The sequence below is a fragment of the Rhincodon typus genome, chromosome 1 (assembly GCF_021869965.1).
Source record: "Rhincodon typus isolate 14 chromosome 1, sRhiTyp1.1, whole genome shotgun sequence".
NCBI lineage: Eukaryota > Metazoa > Chordata > Chondrichthyes > Orectolobiformes > Rhincodontidae > Rhincodon > Rhincodon typus.
Window position 1 is genome coordinate 84545236 of NC_063332.1, and position 15915 is coordinate 84561150.

A 15915-nucleotide genomic window follows, 5' to 3' on the forward strand; every position below is an offset into this window, starting at 1 on the left:
GCATTGTTGTGGCACTGCAGGAGGCCCAGGATGGACATGTCGTCTGAGGAATGGGAGGGGGAGTTGAAATGGTTCGCGACTGGGAGGTGCAGTTGTTTATTGCGAACCGAGCGTAGGTGTTCTGCAAAGCAGTCCCCGAGTCTCCGCTTGGTTTCCCCGATGTAGAGGAAGCCACACCGGGTACAGCGGATGCAGTATACCACATTGGCAGATGTGCAGGTGAACATCTGCTTGATGTGGAAAGTCTTCTTGGGGCCTGGGATGGGGGTGAGGGAGGAGGTATGGGGGCAGGTGTAGCACTTCCTGCGGTTGCAGGGAAAAGTGCCGGGTGTGGTGGAGCTGGAGGGGAGTGTGGAGCGGACAAGGGAGTCACGGAGAGAGTTGTCCCTCCGGAAAGCAGATAAGGGTGGGGAGGGAAAGATGTCTTTGGTGGTGGGGTCGGATTGCAGATGGCGGAAGTGTCGGAGGATGATGCGTTGGATCCGGAGGTTGGTGGGGTGGTACGTGAGGACGAGGGGGATTCTTTTTTGGTTTTTATTGCGTGGACGGGGTGTGAGGGATGAGGTGCGGGAGATGTGGGAGACACGGTTGAGGGCGTTCTCGACCACCGAGGAGGGGAAGTTACGGTCCTTGAAAAACGAGGACAACTGAGATGTACGGGAGTGGAATGCCTCATCCTGGGAGCAGATGCGGCGGAGGCGAAGGAATTGGGAATAGGGGATAGCATTTTTGCAGAAAGTTGGGTGGGAGGAGGAGTATTCTAGGTAGCTGTGGGAGTCGGTGGGCTTGAAATGAATATCGGTTTCTAGGTGGTTGCCCGATATGGAGACAGAGAGGTCCAGGAAGGGGAGAGAGGTATTAGAGATGGTCCAGGTAAACTTAAGGTTGGGGTGGAAGGTGTTAGTGAAGTGTTCACTAACTGTTCGAGCTCCTCGTGGGAGCACGAGGTGGCGCCGATGCAGTCATCAATGTAACGGAGGAAGAGGTGGGGTTTAGGGCCGGTGTAGGTACGGAAGAGGGATTGTTCCACGTAACCTACAAAGAGGCAGGCGTAGCTTGGGCCCATGCGGGTACCCATGGCTACCCCCTTTGTCTGTAGGAAGTGCGAGGAATTGAAAGAGAAGTTGTTGAGTGTGAGGACGAGTTCGGCTAAGCGGATGAGGGTATCAGTGGAGGGGGACTGGTCGGGCCTGCGGGACAGGAAGAAGCGGAGGGCCTTAAGGCCATCTGCATGGGGAATGCAGGTGTAGAGGGACTGGACGTCCATGGTAAAGATGAGGTGTTGGGGACCAGGGAATTGGAAGTTCTGGAGGAGGTGGAGGGCGTGGGTGGTGTCACGGACACAGGTAGGGAGTTCCTGGACCAAGGGGGAGAAAATGGAGTCTAGATAGTTGGAGATCAGTTCGGTGGGGCAGGAGCAGGCGGAGACAATGGGTCGACCAGGGCATTCAGGTTTGTGGATTTTGGGAAGGAGATAGAAGCGGGCAGTGCGGGGTTGGGGAACGGTGAGGTTGGAGGCCGTGGGTGGGAGGTCACCTGAGGTGATGAGGTTGTGGATGGTTTGGGAGATGATGGTTTGGTGCTCAGGGGTGGGGTCATGATCAAGGGGGCGGTAGGAGGAGATGTCGGAGAGTTGGCGTCTGGCCTCGGCGATGTAGAGGTCAGTGCGCCATACTACAACTGCGCCTCCCTTGTCCGCGGGTTTTATGGTGAGGTTGGGATTGGAGCGGAGGGCTGCACGTTCTGCGGGGGAGAGGTTGGAGTGGGTGAGAGGGGTGGAGAGGTTGAGGCGATTGATGTCTCAACGGCAGTTGGAGATGAAGAGGTCGAGGGAGGGTAGGAGGCCTTGGGGTGGTGTCCAGGAGGAGGGGGTGTGTTGGAAGCGGGAGAAGGGGTCAGTAGAGGGAGGGTTAGGTTCACAAGCTTCAAAATCTCCCCTCCCCCTACCGCATCCCAAAACCAGTCCAGCTCGTCCCCACCTCCCTAACCTGTTCTTCCTCCCACCTATCCCCTCCTCCCACCTCAAGCCGCACCCCCATCTCCTACCGACTAACCTCATCCCGCCCCCTTGACCTGTCCGTCCTCCCTGGACTGACCTATCTCCTCCCTAACTCCCCACCTACACTCACCTTTACTGGCTCCATCCCCACCTCTTCGACCTGTTTGTTTCCTCTCCACCTATCCTCTTCTCTACTTGCTGTGCTACCTTTGTTAATGCAGTAGCTATGTTTCTGTCACTACAGATGCTGCAGGACCTGCTGGCTATTTCCAACAGTTTTTCTTGCTACTTCAGATTTCCACCATTCATGGTATTTTGGGTGAAATCTTCCCAGACCCAGAATGACATAGACAGTGGTAAATCAGTTGGTAACGTATACTCAGATTGGATAAATTAGATTATGGACTTCGAGAAAAATTTTTGTTTGATTTTTCCACCTGGGTTTTTAACAGCAAGATGAGAATCTTGTCAGTGAGTGGCATGAGGCAGATTTGCATGCATTAACACAATCTGTCTTGGCTTTCTGTGCCCCATTGTGGGACATTTATGTCTGCAATGAGACAAATGGGGAGCATTTTGTGAAATGGAAATGGCTATTACAGCTGCTGATGTATGTGGCTGAAATGCAGTGAGGTGACTCAAGTGAGTGAATAGGAGTTGCAGAGGACATGCAGTGTTACTAATTTTAGTCGGTGATAGGGTAGGCTGGGTGAAACAGAGGAAAAACGCTGCGTGCAGTCGTTGACGTGTGATACCATGAGCCTTGGTGGTGCAATGTCTGTGTGATAGCAAGTGAGAAGACGCTGGCATTTACTCTTGCAGAGCGAATAAAGTATTAACCTTCTTCCTGCATTGCAGTTTATTCCTCTAGACGGTGGATACCTCACTGACCTGGTTGGCAGCTTCAGACTAAAAGATGTTGATACTAATCCACCTTCTCTGAAGGTGCATTACAGCATATTCAAGTATCTTGATTTAAAAAAACATTCAGTGTTTAACCTACTGAAACAACTGCTGGTGCACAAAGTGCAGCCTTGAATAATTACAACGAACGTGAAGTTAGAATCTCTTAATGTCACTTTTTCTCAAGTTCCGCTCTCTAAATAAATAAGTTTTATTGTATATAGAGCCTGAAACAGTTTCTTTGAAATTCCTAGGGAGACTGTTACTCCACTTGGTATCAATTTCCAAAGTAAATTAGGTTAAAAGGCAATGAACGGGTAGTGGTTGTATCAAAATTAATGTTAATTTTCACCACATTGTACTACATGTATATTCAAATAAGAATTTGCTTCTTGTTTGAATAGGCACTGAGTCAGCAGATGGAAGATATGCTCAAATGCTGTTTAAGAGTTTATTTGAAGATTATACCGATGCTCTCAGGCCTGTGGAAGATACAGATCTAGCCTTGAACATCACTTTGAAAATCACCCTTTCTCAAATTAAAGATGTGGTAAGATCTGCTTATACTGCCTTTTCCTCACCAATTCTCTCTTTCCTTTTTGTTTCCTTCATGATGTTAGCATTTTTTTTTGCTCTAGTTCCAAAAGATCACTTACGCTTTAGTTATTTTCTATTTAACCTGTTCAGAAATGTTATTAAAAACCTCTGGAGCAGATGGGTCTTGAACCCAGGCCTTCTAAACTAGAGGTAGGGACACTACCACTGCACCACAAGAGAGCCTCACCCATGTTTTATTATCTTGTCCAAATGATCACTCTTCACTTGTGAGCCTTAATGGTGATTGTTAATAGGCTATTCAAGTGCCAAGTGCACACCGCCAATTCTGCCCTCCTCATCTGTTAATTGTGCACAGTGGTATTATCACTGGACTGTTTATTGATGGTCCCAGCTGATGTTCTAGGGTCCTGGGTTCAAATTGTGCCATAGTAGATTGTGGAATTTGAATTCAATAAAAATCTGAAATTAAGAGTCTGATGATGACCTTGAATCTGTGGTTGATTGTCAGGAAAAACCCATCTCCTTCACTACTTGACCCTTTTGGGAAGGCAACTGCCTTCCTGGCCTACATGTGACTCCAGGCCCACAGCAATGTTGTTGAATCTTAACTGCCCTCTGGGCAATTAGGGATGGGCAATAAATGCTAGCCTAGCCAGTGATGCCTTTATCCTGTGAATGAATAAAAAAATACTTTCCAATGCATGCATCATGTTCCGCATAATGGTACAACAACAGGTACCAGTGCAAGTACAAGGTCAAATCCTTTTAATTCACTCCCATGATTTTACACAGTAGAATGATCAACAGAAGAGAAGGAAATAAAAACGCTGAAGAGAAGGAGGCTCAATGTATTGGTTTCACATGGATATTTTCAATAGTTTCACAGAATAAATTGCAGCCACAATATAGATCTACTTATTTTGAGTTAAAATTTAATGTTCAATATTTAAATGTTATGTAATTGAGTCACAGGAGTTTAAGTTGAGATCCCAGAACTTTCTATGCTTCCTGTTCTTTTTGGCATCATCACATTAGAAAGGTCTGCATCGTTTTGCTGTGGTGCACTGCATTTTTTGAAAGGAGTGGGAGCTGGGAACCGATGAAGGAGTGTAATCTGGACAAACAGCCCAATCAGTTGATGTAATGCTAGCATGCGAAATATGGACTATGCAGGTCCAGGCAACGTATTCGCTTATCACTCTGCAAGCAATAGGCTCCGTGCAAGTGCTATTTAAAGGGCTAGGCACCCAATATGTAGGTGCAGTAATTTATGAAGGCAGCAGTTCTCAGGAGTCTGAAAGCAGAAAGGCTGTTTATCATTGATGAGATAACAAGGTGTAGAGCTGGATGAACACAGCAGGCCAAGCAGCATCAGAGGAGCAGGAAATCTGATGTTTCGGGCCTAGACCCTTCTTCAGAAATGGGGGAGGGGAAGGGGATGCTGAAATAAATAGGGAGAGAGGGGGAGGCGGATAGAAGATGGATACAGGAGAAGATAGGTGGAGAGGAGACAGACAGGTCAAAGAGGTGGGGGTGGAGCCAATAAAGGTTAGTGTAGGTGGGGAGGTAGGGAGGAGATAGGTCAGTCCAGGGAGGACGGACAGGTCAAGGGGGCGGGATGAGGTTAGTAGGTAGGAGATGGGGGTGCGGCTTGAGGTGGGAGGAGGGGATAGGTGGGAGGAAGGACAGGTTAGGGAGGTGGGGACAAGCTGGGCTGGTTTTGGGATGCGGTAGGGGGAGGGGAGATTTTGAAGCTTGTGAAGTCCACATTGATACCATTGTGCTGCAGGGTTCCCAAGTGAAATATGAGTTGCCCTGCAACCTTCGGGTGGCATCGTTATGGCACTGCAGGAGGCCCAGGATGGACATGTTGTCTAAGGAGTGGGAGGGTGAGTTGAAATAGTTCGCAACTGGGTGGTGCAGTTGATTGTTGCGAACCGAGTGTAGGTGTTCCGCAAAGCGGTCCCCAAGCCTCCACTTGGTTTCCCTGATGTAGAGGAGGCCACATCTGGAACAGCGGATACAGTACTATCTCTGTTTATCATTGATATGAGAGAAAGTGGATGGTCTAGAAAGCAAGAGGTCCATGATTAGACTGTCAACAATTTGCTCATGCCAGATAGCAGAATGAGGGTTTTCTGGTAGTTGAGAGGAATGTAAAGCAAGAAGATACCACCATCCTTAATGTTATTAGTTACATTGGATGTCATTGGGCCCCATTATGTTGACTTGGTTTCAGGTCCTGATAGCTTCTGTGCAGCAGTAACATTTTTTTTATAGTAACTCCTTTATGCCTTCTTGGTTCCTGATAAGGAATTAATGGGCAAGGAGGATGTTAACTTGCCTTTGACCTTGACATTTGCATCTTCTCACAGTCATGAAATGGGAATGAACAAAACAGGGTCTCTTTAGCCTTGTTCAGTACCTCTAAAACATTTGAGTATTGTCTTCAATCTGTTTGCAAACCCATGAGCATTTCTTTGTCAAGTGAGTCCGCAGAGTCACATGATATTAAAATACCAAAATCTAAATTGATTGATTAAGTAGAATAATATAACATCAGATTAATCAATTGAGAGTGGTTAGCAATGCATTTGGGATCTTGGACTTCACAAATAGAAGCATTAAGTACTAAAGCAGGAATGTTATGATTAATCTCTGTTAGGCTGGACTATTTAAATAGTTCTGGTCATCATACTTTAGGACGGATGTGAGTGTCTTTGAGAGGGTGCAGAAAAGATTTACCAGAATTTTTTCCAGGGATGGGAGATTTTAGTTGCAAGGTTTGATTTGAAAGATTAAGCCCTGATCTTTCCCTTGTGGAATAGATTTGATTGATTTGTGCAAAATAATGAATATTTTGGATAAATCAGACAAAGAAAATCTGTCCCTCTGTTACAAGGACTAAGGGATAATTTAGGATAAGAGATGAAAGTGAGTGTTAAGAAGAATATTTTTACACAGCAAGTGGTAATGACTTGAAGGTTGCAGCTTACAAGGTTGGTGCAATCAATGATTTCAAAAGGAAATTGGGTTGGCAGTTGAGGAAAATAAACCTGCAAGGGTTTGGAGTCAAGCAGGGGTTGGGATGAATGGATTGCTCCCTATGGAAGTGAAAGTCACTATAGTCCCAGAGAACCATAGGCTGTTCCCTCATGAGAGAGACAGATGACTAGTGTGTTTAACCTCTGAGGAGCGAGGTTGAGAAAGGAGGGGCTTCCATTGGTGGCTTCATCAGGTCTGAGAATCTGCACAACAAGAAATCGTGATGGATAAAGAGCTCAATGTAAAATGTAGCCAAACTCTAGTTGATGGGAGATGGCTAGTTCTAAGAAAAAAAATCATGAGAGATGTGGCTTTTTCATGTTTTATGCAGTTACTACTTTTTAAGTAGTTTGCTCATGTGCTTTTTTTCTGATTATGTTTCCAGATACACTTGTTAACTATCTCAATCGCTTAAATTCCTTGTATAAAGGTAACACATCATAGGTTGACCTAATAGTTCTAGTACAGTTGAGATGTTCTCTGCTATTGAGGGTCACAATGGTAACTTCTGGGGATCTCAGTTACCCTTGAACCTAGACATTGCAGGTTGTTGCCAAGAGTTGTCAGTGCGTAATTGTTCTGTTTATTCTGTTTGCCTGATATATTGTTCTTTATCCTGACAGAGCCAGGCATACTGTGGGAAGCACAAAGGGTATGAGCAGTGCTAGGAGAGATCATGTAGATGGTGAACAGGACTAAGGAATGCTGGGGGATGGGGTAACTGGGCTATTAGAATTAAAAGTTCGATAAAAGAAACATTGAAATCACTTTAAAACTGTTAAAAGCAGTTGTAAACAGCTGTGAATACTTGGAAAGCTCTTAAAAGTACTTGGGTAAATACTTATTCATCTTACTTATTTTGTTAGATCAATGAAACAAAATACACTTTCCTATTTTTAAAAATAATGCTCAAAATTTAAAAGCCACCTGCCAGAATATTATAAAACCACTGGACCTCAAGGATTGTTTCTTCCTTCAATTATGTCAAAGGAAATGAGGCTTCAGTGCTCTTGTGCCTCACCACCAGCCATCCCAAGTTTACTTGTTGATTTAAAAACCAAAAAAATTGCCGATGCTGTAAATCAGAAACAAAAGCAGAAATTGCTGCAAAAGCTCAGCAGGTGTGACAGTATCTGTGGAAAGAAATCAGAGTTAACATTGCGGATTGAATGACCTTCGTCAGAACTTGTTTTTGTTTTTAATTATTATATGTCAATTGTTGTGCCCTGCAGCTGGGTGGTGGGGGGGGGGGGCAGTGGAAATGGGGTTGAGGGTGGGGGGTGGGGTAGTCCTGTCTGTTTCAGCATTAAAAAAAGGCTGTAGGGTGAGCACTGCTTTCCTACACTGTAATTTGTTTTTATGTACTTGTAGGATGAAAGGAACCAAATTTTGACAGCTTACCTTTGGATCCGACAAATCTGGTTTGATGCTTTCCTCAAGTGGGACCGTGACAAATATGATGGGCTTGATGCTATCCGAATACCCAGTAGCTTTGTGTGGAGACCCGATATTGTTCTATATAACAAGTGAGTTGGAATCCATTGTTTTGTCAACAATTAAAACATTTCAACAGTATCTCATTTCCAAAGAACTTTATTGCTATAAAAACATTCTGATGTCCTTTTAAAATTTTATAAAAGTGGAAGTATTGATTTACAATTCGAAAATGTAACATTTAATCAATCATTGGAACAAAATCTTGGAATTGCCTTCCTAACTGCATTGTGGGTCTACCTACAATACATGGATTTTAGCAGTTCAAGAATGCTGGCACAGCCAGCAACATACATGTGTCACAAGTAATTTAAAAAACCATAATTATCAGTAATAATATAATTGCTCAGTTCCTGATCTCATAACATTCTTAGTTCAAGAATGGACAAAAGATCTCAATTCCAGAGGTGTGGTGAGAGTGACTTCCCTTGACATGAAGACCACAATTAACCAAGGCATCAAGGAGTCCTAGCAAAACAAGTGACAAATAACATTCATGCCACATAAGTGCCAGGCAATGATCATCTCCAATAAGAGAATCTAACTACTACCCCTTGACATTCAATGGCATTGCCATTGCTGAATCCCCCACCATTTACATCCTGGCGATTACTATTGGCTGAAAACTGAATTGATGTAGCCATATTGTACCATGGCTACAAAAGCAGATCAGAAACTAGGAATCCTGCAGTGAGTAACTCACTTCCTGAATCTCTAAAAGCTGTCACCATCTACAAAGCACAAATCAGGAGTGTGATGGAATACTCCCCACTTGCCTGAATAAATGCAGCACTAGCAACACTTAAAGCTTAACACAATCCAGGGCAAAGCAGCCCACTTGATTGGCACCACGTCCATGCTCTCCACCACCCCCTCCAAGCCACTCACCATCTGACTTGGAAATCTATCTATGTTCCTTCAGCATCGCTGGGTCAAGTGGTTAGTATTGTGGGTCTACCTACAGCATGTGGGCTGCAGCGATTCAAGAATGCAGCTCACTACCACCTTCTCAAGGGTAACTAGGAACAGACAATAAATGTTAGCCAGCCAGCAATGCCCATGTCACATGTCCCACAAGTGAATAAAAAAAATCTTTCTTTATCACACCATATCTCATCAGCACCTTTTCAATCTTTGTTCATTTCAACTGCTTCATTCGTCTGCACCATTAGGAAGCTGAGAGCAGTCTTCATGTTTAATGGCCACTTAAATATATTTGTCCTTTTGAATGTTCATCATTTATCTTGATTAAAAATGCAATATATTGATTACTAATTGATCTAATTCATATTGAAACTTTAGTAACTAAATTCTAACCTGATAACTATTTTTAAATATCAGCAGACTAAAAATTGAGTCATGTTAATATTGTATGTTTAAGGTATGAATATTAAATTCTCAGTGCTATTCTACACAATACCATTAGCACCAAGATTAGGCCATTCAGACCCTTGAGCCTGTTCTTCAATTCATAGAGTCATAGAAGTCTACAGCATAGAGAAGATCTGTGCCAATTGAAAACAATGACCTAACTGTTCTAATCCCATTTTCCAGCACCTGGCCCATAGCCTTGTATGCATTGGCATCGTAAGTGTACATCTGAATACCTCTTAAATGTTATTGCCTCTGCCGTTCTTGCAGGCAGAGAATTCCAGACTCTCACCACCCTCTGGTTGGAAAAATGCTTCCTCACAACCCTTCTAAACTTCCTGCCCCTTAACCTAAGTTCTCTGATCCCTCCACCAAGGGAACATGTAGCTTCCCATCTGCCCTGTCTATTTTCGTCATAATTTTATACATCTCAACCATGGCCCCTTCAGTGTCCTCAGCTCCAAGGTAAACAACCCCAGACTATCCAATCTTTCTTCATAACTAAACTCTCTAGTCCAGGCAACATTGTGTTAAATATCTTATGCGCCCTCTCAAATGCAACTACATCACTCCTATAATGTGGATTTCAGAACTGCACAGAAGACTCTAACTATGGCCTGAATAGCTTTGCATATAGTTCTGGCATAACTTCTCTGCTCTTAAAGTCCATGCCTTGGCTAGTAAAGACAAGTATTCAATATCCCTTCTTAACCACTTTATCTACCTGTCCTGCTACCTTAAGGTAGCTCATGGACTCGAAAACACAATAAGTCTGGTTTTGTAAAGGTCAGTTGACCCACTCAGCCTACTGTTTAGCAGTGAAGATGAAAATTTCTGCTCTCTGTTTAAAAGAAGCAAAATGAAAGCCTAATTTAATGAGCAATTTCGCAGTTGGATCGGGCATTGAGATGTTTAACAACGGAGACCAAGATAGTGGTGGGTTTGATCCCTGCTCTGTCCACAATGAGCTGATAGCCAAAACTCTGATAAATTAACACAAGCACTGACCTCAGCACCCTGAATTAGGTATAGAAGCTAAAGATATGTTGCCTGTGGGAAGGCAAAAGGATCGGACTTGACACATTTTTTATTCTTGAACAGCTGGCTAGGATGTGAAGAAATGTGACGTGGGGTCATGGGTCAGGTTTTCACAGAAGACTGCTTGAGAAACAGTACCTTTGGTAAGGAAGAAAAGCCTTGAGTAGAGAACAAGGGAGGGCAAAAAATAATCAGAGGAAAGATCAAGTAAAGTAATTAATTTTTAGTTGGCTGTAATAATTTATATTAATGAAATTACTGAATACCTTTATCGTTAGATATCTAAAGATATCTTTATCTTACTGAATAAACCTTTGTGTAACTGACTGCTGTGGGTGCTTTGGTAACTTGTTATTTTAGAGCTGATGATGAGTCTACAGGATCCATGGAGACAAACGTGGTATTAAGATATGATGGGCAGATTACTTGGGATTCTCCAGCGATTACAAAGAGCTCATGTGTAGTGGATGTGGCCTACTTCCCATTCGATGATCAGAGGTGCAACCTTACATTTGGCTCTTGGACCTACAATGGAAATCAGGTCGACATCATTAATGGACTTGACAGTGGAGATCTAACTGATTTTGTGGAAAATGTGGAATGGGAAGTCCATGGAATGCCAGCAACAAAAAATATAATAACATATGGGTGTTGTTCAGATCCTTACCCAGATATTACCTACACATTAATCCTCAAAAGGAGGTCTTCATTTTACATTTTTAACTTATTGATCCCATGTGTAATGATCTCATTCCTAGCACCATTAGGATTTTACCTACCAGCTGATTCTGGAGAGAAGGTGTCTCTTGGTGTGACTGTGCTCCTGGCACTGACTGTGTTTCAGCTGATGGTCGCAGAAAGCATGCCTCCATCTGAAAGTGTTCCATTAATCGGTAAGTGACCAGCTTTGAGCGTTAGTAACCATAGAAACATAGAATCTAGGCCATTGAAGCTTCTTGGAGCCTGACTACCATTCAGTAGTATCATGGCTGATCTTTATCTCAGTGCCATATTCTTGCTTTCTCCCAGTCTCCTTTGACGTCTTTAGAATCTAAACATTTATAGCTTTCTTGAATGTATTGAGTGACTTGGCCTCCATAGCCTTTTGTGGTAGAGAATTCCACAAGTTCACTGCCATTTGAATAAAGAATGTTTTTTCTCATCTCAATCGTTAATGGCCTGCCCCACATCCTGAGACTGTGACCCCTGGCTCTAGACTCCCCAACCAGGGAAAACATCCTCCCTACATTTAGTATGTCCAGCTCAAGATAGGATTTTATATTTTTCAGTCAGAATCCCTCTCATCCTTCTAATCTCTAGTGAATACATGCGCAGTTGAAGCATTCTTTCCTCATATGACAATACTGCCATTCCCAGTATCACCCTAGTGAACCTCCACTGTACTTCCAAAACTGCATTCAGTATTCCAGGTGTGGTCTTAACAAGGCTCTGTATAACTGCAGTAAGATAATCCTACTTGTAAACTCAGGTTCTCTTGCAGTGAAGGCCAATACACTATTTGCCTTCCTAATTGCTTGCTACACTTATCTCTCTCCTTGGCTGGTATACAAGGACACCCTGATCGCTTTCTAAATCTACATTTCCCAATATATCACTACTTAAATAACTATTACTTCACATTTAGCCACTTTATTCTGCATCTGCCATGTGTTTGTGCACCCACTCGACTTGTCTAAAGCACTTTAAAGTCTTCTAAGAAATCTCTATCCCACTCAGTTTTATGTCATTGGCAAACTTGGAAATGTTGCATTTGGTTCCCTCGTTCAGGTCATTCATATATGCCATACACTGAAACACTGATCCTTGTGTTATCCAACTAGTTGCTGCCTGCCGCCTCTCCACTCTGTTCCTGACTGTCAACAAATTCTCAGTCCACGCCAATATGATCCCCTATTTCACGTGCTTTAATTTTGCCCACTAACCTCTTATGTAGGATATTATTAGAAGACTTCTGAAAATCCAAATACATCACATTTATTAGTTCTCACTTATCTATTCTACTAGTTCATCCTCAAAAAACTCCAGTAGATTTGTTAAGCATGATTTGCCTTTCATAAACCCGTGCTACCTTCTGTTAATGCTTTCCAAGTGTTCTGTTATCATGTATTTTATGAGAGACTCTAGCGTTTCCCCCACCTATAAAGATGTTAGGCTCAATGGTCTGAAATTCTCTTTTTTTTTCCTCTCCCTCCCTTTTTAAGTAGTGAGGTTACATTTGCCACCCTCCAACCTGTAGAAACTGCTTCAGAGTCTATAGAATTTTGGAAGATGATCACCAACGTGTCCAATATTTCCAGGGCTACTTGCCACTATTCTGGAATGGTGATTAGTCAGCCTTTAACTCTATTAATTTCCCTATCACTATTTACTTAACAATACTGATTTTCTTTGATTCACCCTTTTCATTAGACCCTTGGTTCCCTGATACGGTTTATGTGCTTTCTGTTAAATACATGGCAGGGTTTTAGAAGTGGGTATTGGCTTAGCAATGAGTGTGTGGAAATGGAGTTAACATATTTCAGAAGCTCTGAGTTGATGACCTTGTTCTACCAAAAGATGCCAAAGGTATGTATAAGACAATAAAGGTGGAAACTGTTCAGCTCCAAAAACCAAATGCAGTTACTTAATGATTTAGATTATTGTGTTAGTTAAGGCCAACTTCCTGTTCTATGCCAACATGATAGTGGGATTCACCCCCAGCTTAGACCCTTCTCATAGTAATTCTATCAACTGAGTTTTGGTATAAATGACCTTAGCATCACTATTTAATGTTCATCTCCTTGTACATCTAAAGTAAACTGTTGCTTTTCCACTGGGGGCATTGGTCCCAGACTGCTTTGATATGGGTCAGTGATGGCTGGTGGGGACCTGCAACCACCGTACTGGAGATCCATTGGGCACTACATTCCCTGGATTCAATAAACAGAGACCCCTATGATATACTCCGCTGCTGCCTCAATTTCTATAACTGGGCCTCATGTTGTTGATGATTTCCTTTACTGCATGATTTATTTCACAACGGCCCAGATATAGCTTTTGTATCTTCAACTTCCTTTGTGCTCTTTCAGCCTTTTCCACGTGAATCTAATGTCCAGTTATGTTTTTAAACCTAAGTACTAACACCTTTAATGTTTTTTTCTGATATATCCAGTCATTGGATTGATATTCTCATTGGATTCAACTATTATATCAATTACTCAGACTCATGCCTGACTTGCCAGAACTGTCAGTGATTTTACTTTTTAAGTTCAGTGATCAAAGATTATGATTGACACAATCTTATACTAAATCCAACACCTTTAGTGCAAATTTTAAACAAATCAGTTTAAATTAAACCAACCAATTACTCTTGGGTAACAGATACCCTCAAGTGGTCAACCTGAGTTAAATGTGATAGTTGACTAAATTTTCCTGCTTGCGGTACCAGGATTTTTCCTGTTGGCATGTATCTTCAAGTGTACCCCATCAATATGCATCATTTGCCTTCTTTCTTCAGCATTCCTGTGTGGGATATTTTCAAACGTTTACATACAGAATACAGTTTTTGAAAGCGACCATGCATTGTTTTCTTCTGGATTGGTTAATTGGATGCGTTAATGGTTGTTAGTTGCCATCTTTCATTAGTTTAGCAAAAAAGTACTTAGGATTTCTTGTCCCATTATGATCAGTTTTCTGCAATTAACTGTTCTACTTCAGTGTAAATGTTCCAATCAATTCAGCAGTATCTGCAATTAACTGCATTGATTTAATTAACAAGTGTTCTATCAGTCTGGTTCCAACTTAACTAACAATGCTCTGAAATTGGCCTTCTTGTGGCTAGTGTCCCTACCTTGAGCCAGGAGATCTGGGTTCAAGTTCCATGTGCTACAGAGATGTGTAATAACATCTCTTGACAGGTTAATTAACAAATTTTAAAAAAGGGCTGTGAACTCCCAGCCAATCTGTTTACCCTATCCTTAGGCTGATACTTGTTGCACATCTTCCTTTGCTTTTACCTTTTCACTTACCCATGAGCTGTCCACGTTCAGCCTGATTTGTATTACCAACTTGGCATTCTCCGTATGTACTTTAGACCCACTAGCTTGATAGTTTGTCTGACATTAACATTTCTCTACAGATAGATTTGCTTAAAACCAAATTTCATAGTAGTCAATGTGCGGCAAGAAACTGAAAAGTGCTTTTTAGTTGAAACCCTGAAAGGAATTCATGTCTTCATGAAAGATAGGCAGAAATTGGTGATGACAACATAACACACAGGTAAAATACACATGTACATCAAGATTTTTTGCATTGAAGGAAAAGAGACGTGGCTTTGCCAGAGGAAAGAAGTATATCATTTGACTATAGGAATAATTTGAATGAATAAGTTTTGTTTTGGTAGATTTGCATGTAAGCAGATCATTTGGTTTGAATAGAATGCATGAAAATAATACATTGAACATACAGCTTGCAGAAGGAATGGCCATGAATCAAATCACCTTTCCTTAACATGGTGCATGTTCTTAAAATATTCATTCAATTTGAGTTCTAGTATGAAACTTTAAGCCATTCCAATATTTGTTTCTGTTTATTCCTCAGGTAAATACTACATAGCAACAATGACAATGATCACTGCCTCGACTGCACTAACAATTTTCATCATGAATATTCATCACTGTGGGCCAGAAGCGAAACCAGTTCCAAAGTGGGCGAAAGTGATTATATTACAGTACATGTCAAAGATATTTTTTGTGTATGACATTGGTGAAACCTGCACAGTGGTGCAAAAGAAAAATGGAAAGAATCACTATACATTACAGATGGATAATTCCAAAACAAATGGAAAATTTGGAAAAGATTGCGATTTGACACTAAATGCTCACCTTTCTAAAATGTACCCCAACTCAGTGCTGAAGGATGAAGCTACTCTGTCCGTGATACCAATGCATCGATGCCCTGCATGCAACCAGAAAGTACCAAATGGACATTTTGATAGAAGTATAGGTGGTAGTTGTGTAAGTGAAGAGGATCTAAACATGTCCTGTTGTTTCTGCTATTTACATTGTGGCAGGGTGGCAAAAAATATTGAATTTATAGCCAATTGCTTCAGAGAGCAAAAAGCAACCAATGCTAAATCTGCTGAGTGGAAGAAAGTGGCTAAAGTAATGGATCGTTTCTTCATGTGGATTTTCTTTGTCATGGTATTTTTCATGAGCATTTTAATTGTAGGAAAGGCAACATAACTTTATTTTCACATCTTATATGATGTTTAATTGCTTACTTAATTATAATTACTGTAGTCTAGCATCTTTTATACTTTGGTAGTAGCAAAGTTTAGTAGTGGATATCCTTTTAACTGTTAACTTGTTTAGTCAAGTTTTATTTCAGTTTTGTAAACCTGAACATAGAATCCATCAGCTCTCTACAAACAATTTAATTCAATAGCTGTTTTAGTCCTTTAGATGTTAAATCTTGTTTTCATAATGCAAGACTAAATTATTTAGTTA

The 15915-nt window shown here is 41.9% G+C and overlaps 2 protein-coding genes across 4 annotated transcripts in view; one reads left to right on the forward strand and one right to left on the reverse strand.

Moving 5' to 3' along the window:
• The window catches only part of chrna9a (cholinergic receptor, nicotinic, alpha 9a), an 18589-nt gene extending 2938 nt beyond the window's left edge, over positions 1-15651 (forward strand). The window contains exons 2-6 of the mRNA XM_048596755.1: positions 3315-3452; positions 7877-8031; positions 10769-11301; positions 15008-15317; positions 15405-15651. Coding sequence (XP_048452712.1) covers positions 3315-3452; positions 7877-8031; positions 10769-11301; positions 15008-15317; positions 15405-15651 — 1383 coding nt within the window. The remainder of the gene's footprint in view (positions 1-3314; positions 3453-7876; positions 8032-10768; positions 11302-15007; positions 15318-15404) is intronic.
• The window catches only part of rbm47 (RNA binding motif protein 47), a 326113-nt gene that overhangs the window by 19081 nt on the left and 291117 nt on the right, over positions 1-15915 (reverse strand). The gene's annotated exons all lie outside the window — the stretch shown is intronic.